At 37.7% G+C, this 17454-nt stretch overlaps 1 protein-coding gene across 6 annotated transcripts in view; it reads left to right on the top strand.

The window, feature by feature from the left end:
• Positions 1-17454, top strand: part of REV3L (REV3-like, polymerase (DNA directed), zeta, catalytic subunit) — an 84185-nt gene that overhangs the window by 28050 nt on the left and 38681 nt on the right. For 4 of the 6 annotated variants that reach the window (XR_774000.1, XM_010561664.1, XM_010561665.1 and 1 more), the window contains exons 8-15: positions 389-473; positions 559-707; positions 1004-1132; positions 3767-4004; positions 7920-8059; positions 11012-15221; positions 15590-16572; positions 17157-17239. Coding sequence is in view for 5 of the 6 variants with exons in the window: in XM_010561664.1 (XP_010559966.1) it covers positions 389-473; positions 559-707; positions 1004-1132; positions 3767-4004; positions 7920-8059; positions 11012-15221; positions 15590-16572; positions 17157-17239 (6017 nt within the window). In the remaining variant the exon portion in view is untranslated. Of the gene's footprint in view, positions 1-388; positions 474-558; positions 708-1003; positions 1133-2257; positions 2306-2654; positions 2731-3766; positions 4005-7919; positions 8060-11011; positions 15222-15589; positions 16573-17156; positions 17240-17454 lie in introns of those variants that run through there. The other 2 variants (XM_010561668.1, XM_010561666.1) reach the window with 2 other exon arrangements.

Genomic DNA, 17454 nt, shown 5'->3' with positions numbered 1-17454 from the left:
AAAAGAGGCAGGTTCCTGGCTAAGGCAGACTGCTTTCTGACTGTGGTTTTTTCCTGTGTTTCTGTGTAATATTATTCAGGCTGCATAAACCAGACTTTTCAAAATTGTTCACTGATTGTTCTTTTCCTGCATGCTCACCTTGGTGTAATTGAAACACAATTTGTAAATGCTCTCGATACTCACAGTTGCAAATGAGATCAATGGGAGTATGTGTAGTATTTTAAAGTGTTTAAATATACTTGAAAAATCAGCCCGCAAATTTGGCATTTAAAATTAGTGGACACTTCAACTTTGAGCCGTTTCCTAATAGAATTAGTAATTTTAGCTGCTCTCTGTGTTGAGAGGTCAAAGTAAAACTGAATAACAAATATTTTTTCAAATTTTAAAGACCGTGGATTTGTGCCAGCAACAGAGAGTGAAAAATTTTTTCAGAAGAGACTTAAAGAAATCCTCAAGCAAAATGACTTCTCTGTGTAAGTGTTTAGCTATTTGCCGTAAAGTATAGTATTCCATGCAAACCTTAAATATGCATTTAAAAATTGGTTTTCAATTAACTAGAACGTTGTCAGGATCAGTGGACTACAGTAATGGATCAGAGGAGTTCTCTGCTCAGCTAACACTACATTCTGAGGTACTTTCTCCTGAAGCCTTTCAGTGTACGCCAGCTAATATGGTAGAAGTGCATAAAGATAAAAAGATGAACAAAGGTGAGTATTTTTAATAGCATAATTGTTTAGGTATAAATCTATGTCATGCTTTGGCTCTTTATACTATTAGCAGAAGTAAGCCTAGGAAGATCTGATTGTCAGTTATGAAAAAATGAAGAGTAGTTTTGCTTTTATTTTCATCATTGTTAGAGTAAGCCTTTCTAAAATTGCGATAGCAAATAACGGAAACATACTTGAATAATAAAATCCATTTTAAAGTGGCTTGCTTTCATAATGTATTGATGTCTGTGACTCTTTGAAGTTTTATCCTTTCTCTTTTTGTTTTTCTTTTAAAGAATCCAGTAGGATGCATACTGTTAAAGAAGAGGAGGCACTTATTAATGAAGAAGCAATTTTAAACATTGTGGAGAATAGTCAGAGCTTTCAGCCTTTGTCTCAAAGACTGAGTCAGACTACAGTTTTTAGTGAGTATAACTGGAATGTCTTTTCTTCCAGGTTATTTTATTGTTCCACAGTCTTTGTTGTGTTCACTTACATTACCAGTCATGAAAGAAAGTAAGTAGTTTACCTTAGGGAGTTTGTCAAGCAGATTGAGACTTCACACACACACACACTCTACCACCACCACCACCAAAAAAACCACCTTGTATTTTCTTAAAATGTCACCAGGACAGTGTATTTGTAGAGGCTACTATGCTTTACTGGTTCGCTGAGCCTGTCCTCTTGCCCCGTCAGCTCAATGCAATCCCTTATGGGTATTGCTCTTCCTTATGCTGCTAGGGTTATAGGACTAAAACTATCAGAATAAAGAGGATTTTGATATATATCCATGATATTCTTGCAGTTACTGCATCTTTCATATAGTTATGGTAGGGAACATGCTCATTGGCTATCTTTAGAAGCTCAGCTGTCTGGAGATACTGGGGGATAGTAGGCTGATAATGAGAGGCAAATTGCAGCAGAGCATTTCCCAAAATTTATGGATACAAAAGAATGGTTGAAGGCAAAGAAACAAGAAGTAAAACATTAAAGAGGGAGAGAAAAACCATGACAGCAAACAAATGTGAATGGCATGAGGGGGAAACAACAATAACACAAAAAAGGAGCTTGTATGAAAAGCTACTTCAGGTAGAAATAGTTCAAATACTCTAGAGGAGATGAACAGCATATAGTTCATGCTATCTCGTATATATACATTCTTATGTAAACGTAAGGTATAATGTTAATATGCACTAAAGTTGATACTACAAGGTGGGGAGGTCGGGGGGGAATATCTAAAACCCACAGCCTCCAGTGCTTTTGATACATATGGTGTGAATATGTGCATGGGCAACAAGAAACAATATGGGCAACAATATATGTCTATGCATAATACAATATACAGTCTTTTCTTGCAAAGAAGGGAGGAGTGGATGGAGTGAGATTAAAAGTATTTTTTGGTGCTGTTTTATTTTTCAGAAAGTAGGCAAGATTTTGGTTATGGAAGTTTTATAGGCAAGGATTTAGATTTATCGAGACAACTATAAGTAAAGAAGTTATGTGGGAGCTGGCAAACATGAGCATTGATTTATCTTTTTTTTTTTTGGAGTGAGAAGGTTGTACTGAGAGGATGAGAAGTGGCTAAAATAATATATAGGGTTCGTCTTATGACTATGCATTTGAATTGCTTAACCAAATAGGAGTATTGAAATGGTCTGTTTTTTCCAGTCGCTAGGGAATCAAATGGGGACTTTGACTTTTTCTTTCCCCCCCTGTCCCCCTTCTCCTCCCTGTCTCCCCTGTCCCCTCTTCTTTTCTTATCATGGGGCTACTAATTGCTGGTGTCTTCTGTGGCCATGAGTAACATGTTGCATCTTTGGGTCTCTTATGCTCTTTCATAGCATGGACTAGTCTTTATTGTGCCTTTGTACGGTCATGGCATCACAGGGGCTGTGAAGCGCACTACTTCTGCTGCTGCTGTGAAGTACACAACAAGGTTTATATTAATGGGAAGTAAAGGATGGAGTTTAATGGTGGACGTCACAAAGGGCAAAGGACCCAAGAACAGAAAGTACAACTGAAAGTGGGTTAATTCAGAAGTCTGGCAAAGGGGATGGTTTCCATTCTGAATGGTTGCATGGTGTCTTGTGAAGCCTTTGTAAAGTATAGAAAATGCGTTCCTCACCAATGTTGAGACCTATTTTATATGATTCTCAGGATCATTGTAAATCATATGATATTTCCTGAGGAAGGAAAGTAGAGATTGTAGTTCTTCAGCCAGAGGAGAAGGAGAGAGAAGTAACAAAGATGCCTGGTAGACTGGAGATCATAAATTGGTTATGAGGTCAGATGAAAGGTAAGCAGGAGGAGAGTGAGAAAAAATTGTGACTTGGAAGGATGTTTAAGAAATAAAACTAAAGAATGAGAAGGCAAGTGCATGAGTTAGTTTAAGCTTGGGTCAAATAAAGGAAAATAAAAAATAAATTTTAAGGGAGGAGTGAAAGCAGGTAAATTTTCAGTGTTTAGAGGAGCCCAGGAAGAGAACATGTTATAGTGAAAAGAAGAGGGAGATGAAGTTAAGCATTATAGTAAAGGACAGAAAGAAGTAGTTGGTCAAAATCAGCATCACTTTTCATGAGATGCAGTGATTGAAAGTCTTCCAAGTGATACAGAGAGAAGTGCCCAACAAAGTTAATGCAGCCATTGAAATGGTGAGAGCAAGAGAAGGCAGTGATGCTTCAGAAGCTGGCACTCATGCTGAAATAAAAGGGGAGAGTGAGGCTTTACTGAATGTGAGGAGGTAATAGGAGGGTGGAGAGAGAGAAGTGCTTCCACTAAATCTGCTACAATCAGAAGAGGAGGGCAGAAATAAAAAAAGAAGGTTGTCAAGATTCTAGATAAAGACCTAGAAAAGATAACAAATCATAAAATAAGATATGAAAAGAGCTTTGTTTCTGTAGCCTGCCTTGCTTTAGACAGTAATGAACTAGTAGATTTTAAAATGTTGAGGGGTTTTTTTGGTTTTGTTTCTTTGGTTTTGTTTTTTACTGATAGATTATAACTAGTCATTTACAAGTAAAACAAAATACAGATTCTACTTGTATGGGCTTTTTCTGCAGTGGACAGTAGTGCTGATGAGGCCATGATTGATCTGTTGGCTGGATTGGAAAATGATGGATATCAGATGGGACATCACAAAACACTCTCTCACCACCGTTCTCTCGGAAGCTGTCGAAATTCTCAGAACAGTGATGATGAAGAAAATGAGCCACAGTGTGAGAAAGAAGAAATGGAACTTAGCTTGTTAATGTCCCAAAGGTGGGACAGTAGCACTGAAGAGCCTGGGCCAAAAAGAAGGTATGTATGTGATTCTCTTTTCTTAATATGTTCTTTTCTGCCAGATCGTTCCTCCCTCCCACCCTGTTTTCAAGTGTGCTATGAGCCCAGTGAGCTGTAGAGAGGTCTCTGTTGACAACATTGGAAAAATCTATGCAGATCTTCAGATAGAATGCAGTTGTTCAGATGATTCTGTGAATTATCAGTTTTACACTGAAATAAAGATTAAATGTTTAGGTTTGGCTCGACCTACGCTTCTAGTTTGCTATTTGAGGAAAAATTAAGTTTTTTGTCCTGCAAGTCCAAATACAAAAAACTTTATTTCTTATCTCATTTTAGAGGTTGCACCTTGGATGTAGTACAAATGTTAAAGAGTATCTTGTGCATCTCATGTGCCTGTAACTTTTACTGAAGTGAATATTTAAGAAGTATTCTTGTAAAGACTGACCCAGAAGCCTGAGAAAAACACCCATTTGTTTCCATGCTCAAAGCTTAAATCAAAACATGAATGTTGCTCACTCTGCTGGACTGCTAAAGGTCAGCAGCTTGAATATTTTTAAGGCCAAGATTCTTGGAACACCTTCTCAGGTTGTAATGACCTTTTGTACAGTCTGCACTGACAGGTGTTGAAAGAGGCTATATCCAGTTTCTCTTCACCCCAGCTTTGGGCAGACCTGCTGGTATTTATAATTCTATTTGAAAGATGAGAGACTTCACAGACATAATATTTTGATATTTGGGTTTTTACATCAGAAATCATAATTATACTATGATTCGGAGAGCAAGAGAGGCATGGAAATATTTCATCTTTTCTTTCCTGAAGCCATACAGAAAAGTTGTAACAGTATCAGATCATTAGTTTCCTAGTTCTAGAGATAATTTATCTCTAAACCTACTTTTCCTATCTGACCTTTGATTTTCTTTGGGTTTTTTTCCCCTCACAGTAGTCTGAAAAATGGGGATTTCCATCTAAAACACTTAACGTTAATCTTCAGTTTAGTGGTAGTTTGTGTGTAAAACCAGCCTGTATCTTGCAGAATTTATTAGCTCAGGCACAGGTCTGTATGGGCATGATTGTACAACGTCCGGAGTCAAGTAGGATCCTGAAGCAATTAACTGCTTTTATGCAGTGAAGAATCCTATTTAAAAACGCATCAGACTTGATGAGCTGGCTCATGAATAACTTGCTCATATATGCCTACATCTTAATCCCAGACAGAAAGCACTAGGAAGAATGTACATACCCGGTGCCTCCACAGGGAGTCAGGTCATATTCAGAGGGAATTACAAGCTTTGTTTCAGTGTGATCTCTGCAGAATTTGGACTGACTTCAGAAGAGAGCGTGGACATGGTTGTCTCTGCCCCCTGCATGATTCTGCTCATGCATAAAGAGCCAATTTGAGTCTGACGATGGATCCAACCTTATTCTGCTGAAGTTCATTCTATCTGTACTGCTTCCTAATGCATCCTACCCCATTCATATTATCACTTCCTCTTATATTTGGTGTTCACCAATCTTCCATTGTCTCAAAAAATACGTCGAGATAATGAGGAGTAACAGCATCCTACTGAGTGAATTAAATGGATTGGGCTTGATTTGTGCTTAACTGGAGAAAAAAGCCCATCAATACAAATTTTCCTGGAATCTAAACTGATGGGCTTGAATGCAGAGAGATACAAGTTATTATCTGCAGAAATTGTCTCCAGCCTGACTGGGTTTTCTAAAGTTGACAAAGATCTGCTTCATGCACAGGATTATAGCATAATTCAGGTTGGGAGAAACATCTAAATGCTATGTAGTCCAGTGCCCTGGTCAAAGCAGCTTTGGTTAGATCAGTTGCTCAGGGCCTTGTCTGGTCAAGGTTTGAGTATCTCCAGAGATTGCATAGCCTATATGGGCAACATGTTCCAGTGTTTGAACACCCTCATAATGAAGAATGTTTTCCTTGTACGTAACATTCCCTGAGGCGGTCCCGTGCCCATTGCCCTTTTCATATCACCGCACCCTTCTGAATCTGGTTTCATCTTCTCTCTACCCACTCGTTGGATACTTGACAAGTGCAACAAGATCTTCTCTTAGTTTTTTTCTCAAGGATTAATAAATCCTGTTCCCTTAGCCTGTCCTGATACATCATGTGCTCCAGCCCGTAGTCACCATGGTGCTCCTCAGCTGGATTTGTTCCAGTTTGTCAGTGTCTGTCTTGTAGTGGCATGCCCAAAACTGAGCACAATATTCTAGATGCAGCCTCAAAACTACTGAAATTGGCTACAGTCTGGCAGTCACAGCCCAAGATGCAACTCGCCTTCTTTACTACAAAGGCACACTGCACACTCTCAGATTCAACTAGTTGTTCACCAGGGCTTTTGTATCCTTTTCTGCAAAGCCACTTCCTAGTCAGCTCTCTCCCTGTCTGTAGCAGTGCATGGGGTTATTTCATCCCATTTGTGGGACATTGGATTTGTCTTATTTGAAGTCAATCAGGTTCCTGTCAGCTCATTCCCCAGCCTATTGAGATCTCTCAGAAAAGCAGCCCTACTCTCCAGAGTATTGATTGCCCTCCCCAGTTTTGGTATTCATTTGCATATAGAGCTGAATGTCTTTGAACTGTACTTTTCCATGTTTGGGAAACATAGAAGAGATAGAACTAAGCTCACTTAGGTCATGGCCACTGTGTACCTAGCTGTGCTTGTTAGGTCTCTCTTCCAAGTCATGCTGCTTCCAGACTTGAGTTAGTCTGGAATTATATAGCCATATTTGAGCCCGTTGTTCCTGAACTAATAAACATGGCTAGATCTAAGTTGGCTCAGTGCTGAGCACATTCAGATGTCTGTGGTGTTATGATACATGTAATTCATGCTGTGGTCGAACTTCACAGATAAGAGTTCTTCAGAAGTCAACTGTGTTTAGGTTATTGTGGAATTCCTTCCTGTAACTTCAAAACCTTTGTATTTATACCTTTTAAGGTACTACACAATAATGTTTTGATATATCAAGCTACTAGGATAGATTATTATTATCTTAAAAACAAAAGCAAACAAACCAAACCAAACAAAAACCCCCACCAAACCTCAGTTCCTTAATATTTATCTGGATTTCTCTCTTGCAGCCACAGAATAGCTTATTTCTATTAACAATTACGTCCATCTTGCACTTTATTTTAAAGAAGAAATCAAATTCCTAAGTGCTTCTAGAGTTCTAATATACTGGAAGGTTTGGGGGTTGGGTTTTTCTATATATTTTTTCTTTTTTTTCCCCCCCTATAAAGCCATGCCACCGTAAAAAGATGAAAAATTCATAGCAGCTTTTCTTTGTAGATTTATTACTTTTTTTTTTTTTCCCCAGCAGATTTGTGACTGTAAAACTGGCAGCGTAGAACAATTAACTTGCTAATACTTAAGCCACTTTTACTAACAGCAATTTCAGAAGGTTCAAGGAGGGATGGAAACAAACGTTGTTTTGGTGGTTGTGCTTTAGTTAAGCCTGCTGAGAGAGAATTGTTATAATACAGTAAAGATTCCTTAAAAAAAAAAAACACCAAACAGATGTTTACAAGAGCTAAACTGAAATAATTTCGCATAGTTGGTTTAGTCTTCAAATTTCAAGCACTTTGAAGCAATTAAATTAAATTTCAGTAAAATTGAAATAAAATTAAGCATCTAAATGCCTTCTCTCCAACTTCTTAAGCTAGTGAATCATGCTGGTTTTGTCTGTAGTTTTTAAATGGTTGGCTACCACTGTTGCCTTTTAAAATAGTAACATTGAATAATATTTTCAGTTTCTCAATGAGAAATGTAATAATTTTGTTTGTTTCCCTTTACTCCCCCAAATTATACAACCATATAGCACCACACCCCTTTGATTTTGAGGTTCCCTGTGGCTATTTCTATTTTCTAAGAGAATTATTGTGCATTAATTAGTTCCTTCATTTTCTCTAGGTCAGCTGGCAAAAGTATGCATCGAAGTTCAACAGAAGAGGATTCATCTTCAGAGGAGGAAATGGAGTGGAGTGGTAACAATATGCTCCTAACTAATCTCTCTATACCTCAGTTAGATGGGACTGCAGATGAAAATGGTGGTAAGTAAATAGAAAAACAGCTTTGGAAGTTGAATTATCACCTGGGTCATAGTTCGTTTTCAGATCAATTTGCTACTTCTCAAAAGCGCTAACCATTTTCAATTCTTGTTTCAATTGGAAGGAAATGCTCTCAACTGATTGCAAAAAACAGGCTTTTAACATTGTCCTTGTAAGCCAACAATATTTTAATCTCAGTGCCCTCTATGAATTACCACAATCTGCTTTTCCTATTGTATTAAAGATCCAAAAAAGGGCATTGTTTAGTTAGTTTTATGGAAAAGATAGTTACCTTGTTGCAAGAGGTATTTTTCTGTTGTTAGATTATGCAAATATGGTGTTAAAATTAATGATTCTGTAGGATCATTTATCTTGGTAGGATTTCATTTTAAATAGTAAATGTATTGTTGTGTAAATTTAGATGGTTCTTTGCTTTGCAAGTATTTGCCATGCATGCTAAAATATAGTGAGCCTTTGAGCCTATGTTTGGTTCAGCAGATCGCATGTTCACATCTTGGGATTGCATGAGTTAAAACTATGCAGTGGCAAAGCTGATGCAGAAGAAACTGCCTTTCAAAATCTATAAAAAATTAAATTAATCTGTAGAGCTATCTCTTGCCATCTCTTTATAACCTGCTGTCTTTGATCAAATAACCTTAGTTAATAAAATGCATACTTCGAGGTTAGGCAAACATATAAATATTATTATTTGATTCATTAAATAATTACATATTTTCACACTTATAAAATTCTGTTGAGCAAAACAATGTAAAGTGGAGAAAAATACGTATCCTGGGTTTTCTCACTATTAGGGTCACTTTTCTTCTTGGTCTAATCAACAGTAGTTATTCTTTGTTCAGAAATGTTGTATTAGTCATACTTCATTGCCTTTAAAATTTGAAATTTGTGGTTAACGTCACTTTGTACATAAGCTTCTTTCTTAATCCATAGTACAAACTGGTTAATGTAAAATCTTATTTGTGCTCATGCATGTACCTCACTATTACTGCATTTGCTCTTCAGGGCAGGAATGTAATCCTTTGCAAAATTTCTGTATTAGTTTGTGTCTCTTGAAGCTAATTGACAAAAATAACAAACATCATACATCAGTATATAAAATACATACGTCTCAGATATATCTATTAGCAATTCTTTATTAGAGAAAGTGAGCTATGTGATCTTGTTACATAGACAACCACAGCTATTCTTTTGTGTTCACTGTTTAAAGCATAGTTTGCTTTTCCCTTTGCTTTTATAGGTATAATGGTAGGGTTAATACGTGACTTGATGTACTACTAATATGATTTGGGTTTGCAAAATAGACAATTGTAATTTCCTTATTTGCAGTACTTTGTAATTTAATGAAAAAGGGATGCTTCTGGCTAATGAGACTGTATCTTAAATCATTGTTTAAGTTTTAGAATATTTTAAGTATATGAAGTATCACATGCAGAAGAAGAATGTCAGTTTAGAATGAGTTTATTACTGTGAACTTTTACATCAACTTCTTATAATAGGAGATACAGTAAATTCAAAACAAATCTCAGTCCAGTTCCTCTAAATTAGAAAATGCTTGTCCACCCATGAATCTGTGTCCATAACATCTGACTGACTGACAAATATTTTTGCAATTTTTGTATCTGAATAGTAGGGTATCTTCCAAGTGTTCTTTTACACTTCACTAAACTCCCATTTTCTTGGCTTTCAGTTAATCTTCTTCATTCTTTGTGTGGACTCCTACCCTCAAAGAATCATAGGTAGCATCTCCCAGCTGTGTTTCACAGTTCAGGGACTCTCTGTATGCATTAGAAAATGTTACTAGAAACAGACTGAGAATTCCTTTTATTTTTCTCACCCGGCAACAAATAAGTTGCGAAGCTGAAGGCAGCATGAATCTAAGATAATCCCCAAATTGGTTGAGACTTACAGTAAAGGCCCCAAGGATCCCCCATCTAGTACAACAGTGTGCAATGTGTGCTTCCAGGTCATACAGCATGTTTCATAACACCTACCTCCCTTCAACATTTCACCTAAAGATGTGAACACATGAACAAATTGCTGTGTGCCAGGAGCTCTGTGGTAACTGCCTCTTTGCGGAGGAATAAACTTAAATTACTCTGTGTTCATTGTGGTTATGAGCAGAGTTGCTGCAAACCAGTCCTTCATTTGTTACTTATCACCTGCCTGTCCATGCTTATCCTGCAGTAAGTGTGGTGAAAGTATCAGCAAAAGAGAGAGAAATTGTCCCAGGTATCATGTGATGAGTCTGCCACAGGACAGTTACCACAGCACATGCTGGTCGCAGATCTGTGTGAGAATGTTAATGCATGGGTATGAATTCATGATCTAACTAAATGGTGCAAGCCCCTTGCATAAACACCTGAATGGGTGGTGGATTGCTCTGCTATATAAAAGTGCAGCAAACTACCTATGCTTAGTGCACAGGACAGTTAATACAAAGCCCTTACCATGTTGTAAGATAGTACTTTAGCTTTCTGTGCAATGATTTTTCTATATGGGGAAAGTCATCTAAATAAGTTCTTTGTTTTTCAGAGCCAATGAGTATGCATACTTCTCAGGGACAAAGCAGGATACAAGCTTTTCTAGAAGTCAATGTTTGTATTTAGTTATCTGAAGGTGATTTTAGAAGCCTTCTTTCAGAAAACCAGCATGGAATCTTTGGCAATTGTATGCAAGCCTACCATTTAGGAGTAACTGACAGAACAGCTGAGGCACAAATGTACTGATGACGTGATTTGGATAAAGCAACTTGTGCTCAGGGTCTGTAGTTGCCATGATCATAAATGCAGTGTGATTTAGAAGAGTTAGAAGAGTTTTGTTTCTTCTTTGGATGAGAGGGCTTTCAGGAAAATGTCATTAAAATGATTAATGTCTTAGGTTGGTTTTTTTTTTTTACAGGAAAACTAGAGTAAAATTGCTTGTCTTCCATTTCAGACAATCCTTTGAATAATGAAAGTTCTCGAACTCACTCCTCCGTCATTGCAACAAGCAAAATGTCTGTAAAGACCTCAATCTTTCACAAAGATGCTGCTACGCTAGAACCCCCATCTTCTGCTAAAATTACTTTTCAGTGTAAACACACAAGTGCCCTTTCTAACCATGTTTTGAATAATGAAGATTTAGTAGAAGACCTCTCACAACCAAACACAGAAACAAGACCTGAACTTTCAGTCCATTCTCTTACAAAAGAAAGCACTTACTCAGCAAAGTACCCAACTCCATTCAGCAACAGTACCCATGCAGAAAACTCTCACAAAGAGAGTAACAAGAAAGATACTCTCCCAGTTTCTTCATGTGAAAATAATATTTTTGAGTATGAAGATGATATTTCATCAGTGAGCAGACAGATCCCTAGTAGGAAGTATACTAGCATCAGAAAGGCTGAAAAGGATGTCTCTTTTATGCATGTGGGCCGCCACATTGGTGACAGCATGTTGAATAAAAACTTATTTAACTTTTCCGATTTGAGCCACTCTAGCCACTCCAAAGGTAAAATGTCCTCTGAAGTAAATGAAAAATCCAGCACTGCAAGTATAAATAGTTTTTTTCCAGCAACAGTTACAGAAAATTGTGAATTGGTGTCTTGTTCAGGAGGCAGTCGAACTGTGGTACATTCACTTGAAAATGACACTGATGAAGGTGGCCTTAATAAGCTTAAAATTAGGTATGAAGAATTTCAGGAGCATAAGGCAGAAAAGCCAAGCCTCAGTCAACAAGCAGCACATTATATGTTCTTTCCTAGTGTTGTTCTTTCTAATTGTCTCAGTCGACCACAGAAGTTAGCTCCTGTGACATATAAATTACAGCAAGGCAACAAACAGTCCAGGTTGAAGCTGAATAAAAAGAAACATAGTTTTATCAATCATCAGGAGCCTGCAAGTGTACATGATGTTGCATTAGTGAAGGAAAGCTGCTATACACAAGGTAATGCTTGTAGTAACATTCCTGATAAGGATAGTGCTTTACCTAGTGACTTAGTTCAAGTTCCTTTTGAGGCTTTTGAAAACAAAATGCCTACAAGTACTGCTAATTATACTGACTGCCAGTTTGCAGATGGATCTCTTGAAACTGAGCAGTCATTTGGATTATGTGGGAATAAATATACACTCCGAACGAAACGGAAGGTAAATTATGAGACTGAAGACAGTGAATCAAGCTTTGTCGCACACAACTCAAAAATTAATCTACCTCAACCGATGGAAAGTGTTGAAAGTTTGGATGGGTCTCAGAAGTCGCGAAAGCGTAGAAAACTTTCTAAAAAATTGCCACCTGTTATTATTAAATATATTATCATCAATAGATTTAGAGGGAGAAAAAATATGCTTGTTAAACTAGGGAAAGTAGATTCTAGTGAGGAAAGAGTAGTACTCACAGAGGAAAAGATGAACTTATATAAAAAGCTTGCACCTTTAAAGGACTTTTGGCCAAAAGTTCCTGACTCTCCTGCAACCAAATATCCTATTTATCCACTAACACCAAAGAAAAGTCACAAAAGGAAAGCAAAACATAAGTCAACCAAGAAAAAAGCTGGAAAACCACAAAAAGCAGGTAGTAAAAACATTAAAAGAACTTTATCTTTCAGAAAAAGGACTCATACAATTCTTTCTCCTCCTTCGCCATCCTACAATGCTGAAGCTGAAGACTGTGACTATAACTATAGTGATGTTATGTCTAAGTTAGGTTTTCTTTCTGAGAGAAGCACAAGCCCAGTAAACACCTCTCCACCTCGCTGCTGGTCTCCCACTGATCCAAAAGCAGAAGAAATTTTGACCAACCTGGACAGAGAAGCTTTATTTAGTAGGGGGCCCAATATGTACAACAGCAAGACTGTTAATTCTAGTGTAGGAAAAAATAGTCGAGCAAAAACTCAGGTTAAGAAATGTAAAAAGAAATTTGCTAGCCCCACTGTATCTACCAAGAAAAAGAAAAAGATTAATCAGGCTGATAAAACAGGAGATGATGGAAAGAAGAAACCTAGAACAAAACAAAGACAAAAAACAGCTGAAAAAGTGTCCTCAAGAAAGCGTGTTGTATTTAAAGATGAAAAAGGAAATACGCGCTCTACTGCAGAAGTGAAGTTTGTGCTGAAACGTCAAGATCTGCCTGAGATTTCGTACAACTCTGTCAACTCACAGGCACTTCATAACCGGAAAGACAGTCCTCTTCCTGGCTATTCAGCAGGATATCTACCATCAGCACAGCTCCCTTCAGCAGCTGATGCACAAGGTAATTCATCAGGCTGTTTTCATTCATTGATAGAAGTTGATAAGCCTGTAGATGCACAGTGTTTACCTGCTCCACGAGAAGACCCTCATTCATCTTTTGTATCTATTCCTGTGGCATCTGGAAGGGAAGTACCAAAAGTGAGCTCTCAAAGGCCCAGGACTCAAAGTGCTATATTTAGAATAAAGGATTCTGCTCTCATTCAAAACATATTTGATCCATCTAATCACTCAACTCAGGTAACACAAAATGCACGCATCTCTAAAGATAAGACTTCTGCAAAAGTAGAAGAGATAAAAAATTTGCAAAACAGATACTTACCGCCAGCAGGGAAATTAAATGAAGCTCGTGAATCTTTGGACACAGCAAAGATGGATCAGTTACATGCCACTAACTATTTGCATTGTAAAGACAATATTCAACAGCAGATTTTTTGTTTACCAGAGGCATCCAAGCATTCTGATCCTTGTTCTTCTATTCTTAAGTCATCTGAGGAAAGCCCTGGGCCACTTCAGTTGCCTAAGAACTGTTTTGTAACATCTTTGAAGAGTCCAGTGAAACAGTTAAATTGGGATCAAAATCAGAGAGGATTTATTTTGGATATGTCACATTTTAAACCTGAAACAGTAAAACAAAGGTCTCTGTCAGAAACAACTGTGCAACCAAAACCCATCTCCCAGTATAAAAACAGGACTATAGTGGCCCCATCAGCGTTCAGTGAAGGACAGTCTGGCCTAGCTGTTTTGAAAGAGCTGCTCCAGAAGAGGCAGCAGAAAGCTCAGAATGCAAATGTTACACAGGAACCATTACCAGCTAAACCACAGCTGAGCAGGAGTATACCATGCCCTCTTGAACAGAATAAAGCAATCAAAAGGTCACGATCAATCACATCACCAAGAAAATCTCGTGCTCCCAGGAATACAAAACCTAAAGAAAAAACACCAAAACTTTCAAAAATGGAGTCTTTAAGCCAGCAGATCACTAGTCGCATTGATCACTCTGTATCAGATGACAGCCCCATTTTTTTTTCAGACCCTGGTTTTGAAAGCTGCTACTCGCTTGAAGACAGCTTGTCTCCAGACCACAATTACAACTTTGATATTAATACTATAGGGCAAACTGGATTTTGCAGTTTTTATTCTGCGAGCCAGTTTGTCCCAGCAGATCAAAATTTGCCCCAGAAATTCTTGAGTGATGCAGTTCAAGATCTTGGTTCTGGACAGACAACAGAAAATGACTTTCTGTGTCATAATGACCAAAAATCAGAGGAAGAAAAGCAGCATTCTTCAAGCACAAGTAAATGGATACGGTCTGGTTCCCTGAGCCCCGAGCTTTTTGAGAAAACCTCACTGGATAATAATGAGAACCACTGCCATAGCCAATGGAGGAAAAATGTTCATCCTTCAACTTCTAGATCTAGTTCTATTGATACCTCTTGTACGCAAGAGACTGAGGTCTGTTTAAATGAAAAATTCAAATTGAATAGAAATACAGTAAATAAAGAGAGATTTCTTAACCTTCCTCAGCCAACCAGCTCAGACTGGATTCAAAGCCACATTAGAAAAGAAACCACTTTTGAACCCTGTCAACCACTTGATTCAGTTAATACCTCTTTTACATCCATACTGTCTTCTCCTGATGGTGAACTTATAGATGCAGCTTCTGAGGATTTAGAACTATATGTTTCGAGAAACAATGAGGCATTAACTCCAACTCCAGATAGTTCACCAAGATCAACCAGTTCCCCCTCACAATCAAAGAATGGAAGTTTTACACCTCGTACTGCTCACATTCTTAAGCCTCTCATGTCACCACCCAGTCGTGAAGAAATCATGGCAACTCTGCTGGATCATGATCTTGCAGAAACAATTTATCAGGAACCATTTTGCAGCAATCCTTCAGATGCTCCAGAAAAGCCAAGGTAGTATGTTAAATGCATTTCTGTCTACGTATGCCTGTGATTATATTAAATTTATTCCTGTAAACAATTTTATGCTGTTATGTGGCACAGATGCATGAAAGATCCCATCTGATATACATACATCTGAAGTTGGAAATTGCTGTACTTCCTGTGCAAATACCCGTTTTCGTTCATGACGCTTATTTTTTTTATTGCTTGATATTGTAGTAAGTGCGAATGTGCCTGCTTGGTTTGTGAAGGAAAGATACTGCCCACAGGTATTGCATAGTGAGAAAGCTAGTTAGCAGGACTCTGCTTGTATATCATCTTGAGGACTGCCTGCAATGCAGTTTAGAGCAAAACAATAATTCAAACTATTTTCTTCACAGGGAGATTGGAGGACGGCTTCTCACGGTGGAAACTAGACTTCCAAATGACCTGCTTGAGTTTGAGGGGGACTTCTCATTAGAAGGTCTACGACTCTGGAAGACTGCATTTTCAGCAATGACAGAAAGTCCTAGACCAGGGTCTCCTCCTCGTTACGGTCACTCTACTGTTAGTAAAAGAGAAAGTAATAGCCATAAAACTAGTGAAGACAAAAAAATAGTCATAATGCCATGCAAGTGTGCTCCAAGCCAACAGCAAGTTCAGATATGGCTTCATGCCAAAGAAGAGTATGAACATTTCAAGAAATTGCCTAAGAATCATCCTGCTGAGCTGGCAAAGGCAGCTGAGAATTTCAGCTCTGCAGTATTGTCTGAAGAGAAATCTATAGAAGTAGCAAAAGCAGCTAAAGATTTAAATTTATCTAGCCTGGAAGATGAAAGACCTATTGTGCCTACAAAGAATTCTCCTGTTTCTGTGGCAGAAACTACAAAAACACAAACCAAGGAAACCTGTGATAAGTCTATAAGCACTATAGGAACTTCTATAAATACTAAAAATGATATAGACTCTAATAAAACTCTATCTGAAAGCAAGACACTTACTACTTCAACACTAGAACATGATAAGGAGGAGGAGGAGGAAGACTATTACGTCAGCTACAGTTCACCAGATTCTCCAGTACTTCCTCCTTGGCAGCAAGTAGCATCTCCAGATCCCAAGCAGTCTAATTTAGAAGACACAGATTGGAAAAGTCAGGATATTATTTTGTCTTCTGTGGAAGGAAATGATGTAGTACCTGTTGGAAGTGCACAAAGCTCTCCATCCACCCAAGAGGACGTTAGGACATCCTTTGACACATCTCCATTTCCAGTTAATGAAGATCCTGGAAATTCCGAATCCGTTTGCCTACATAGTACACCCATTGTGCAGAGAAAAAATCAAGATGGCATACCTGAAGTTCTTGGTTTTACTCCTTTATCCACAGGTAAATCCATTAAGTGATTCTAATGATGCACAAAAAAAATTTCTGAATATATTATATTTCTTTTGACGTAATTAGAAAATACTTACATGTCCATAAAAATATATTTAAAACTAGTTTTAGAAAGGAAAAGACCTGTGCATTATTGTTAAAATAACTATTGAATTATGAAAAAAGTCTAGAAGCAGAACACCCTTTTGCTTCCTGATGGTCTCTAGTATCTGAACTCTGAAGTGCTGGTTAAAGACTTAAAAGTATAGCTTATTTTGGGGATTTTGAAATCTTGTTGGTTATATTGCTTGTATTTTTCAGAACATGATCTCAACGTAGAGTGTGAATAACATTGCAATGTTCAAGTTGATAATCATGTGAGGTTTGGTAACTTACTGGCCTTGCACTATATGTTCCTGTATGTCCATAAATACCAAATTGTAATAGTTGCTTTGGATTGGATAGAGAATAAAGTTACTTTTGTTTATATTTGTTTATAATGTTAACTAAATGCCTCTGGTTGTTTCTAGCATGTTATTTAATGTCTAGACAATATTATTGAGGCTAAGCAGTTTTGCACTCATGTATGTTTACAGAACCAAAAGCCCAAAAACTGAGCCACAAGAGGGGAAATAATACTGATGGTCTTCGAAGAGTACTTCTAACCACACAAATGAAGGTAAATTAAGATTTTTATGTACAGGTGTATTTTTATTATGCCACACATACACATTTCCATTCTCGTTCTTCTGTGTTGTGTTTTTTCTTTTGCTGTTAAGATCTTGAAAGTACATTTAAAATGGTGGGGTGCAATTGCTGTCGAATCAGTGTACACTCAAAGTTAGGATGAAGAAATCAGTTTAATTTGCAGGCAGGGGGTGGAGGTGGGGGGAA

Source organism: Haliaeetus leucocephalus, unplaced genomic scaffold (genome assembly GCF_000737465.1).
Source record: "Haliaeetus leucocephalus isolate CR32 unplaced genomic scaffold, Haliaeetus_leucocephalus-4.0 Scaffold149, whole genome shotgun sequence".
Lineage (NCBI taxonomy): Eukaryota > Metazoa > Chordata > Aves > Accipitriformes > Accipitridae > Haliaeetus > Haliaeetus leucocephalus.
Note: the sequence above shows the minus strand (reverse complement) of the source record. Positions and strands in the feature narration are given on the sequence as shown.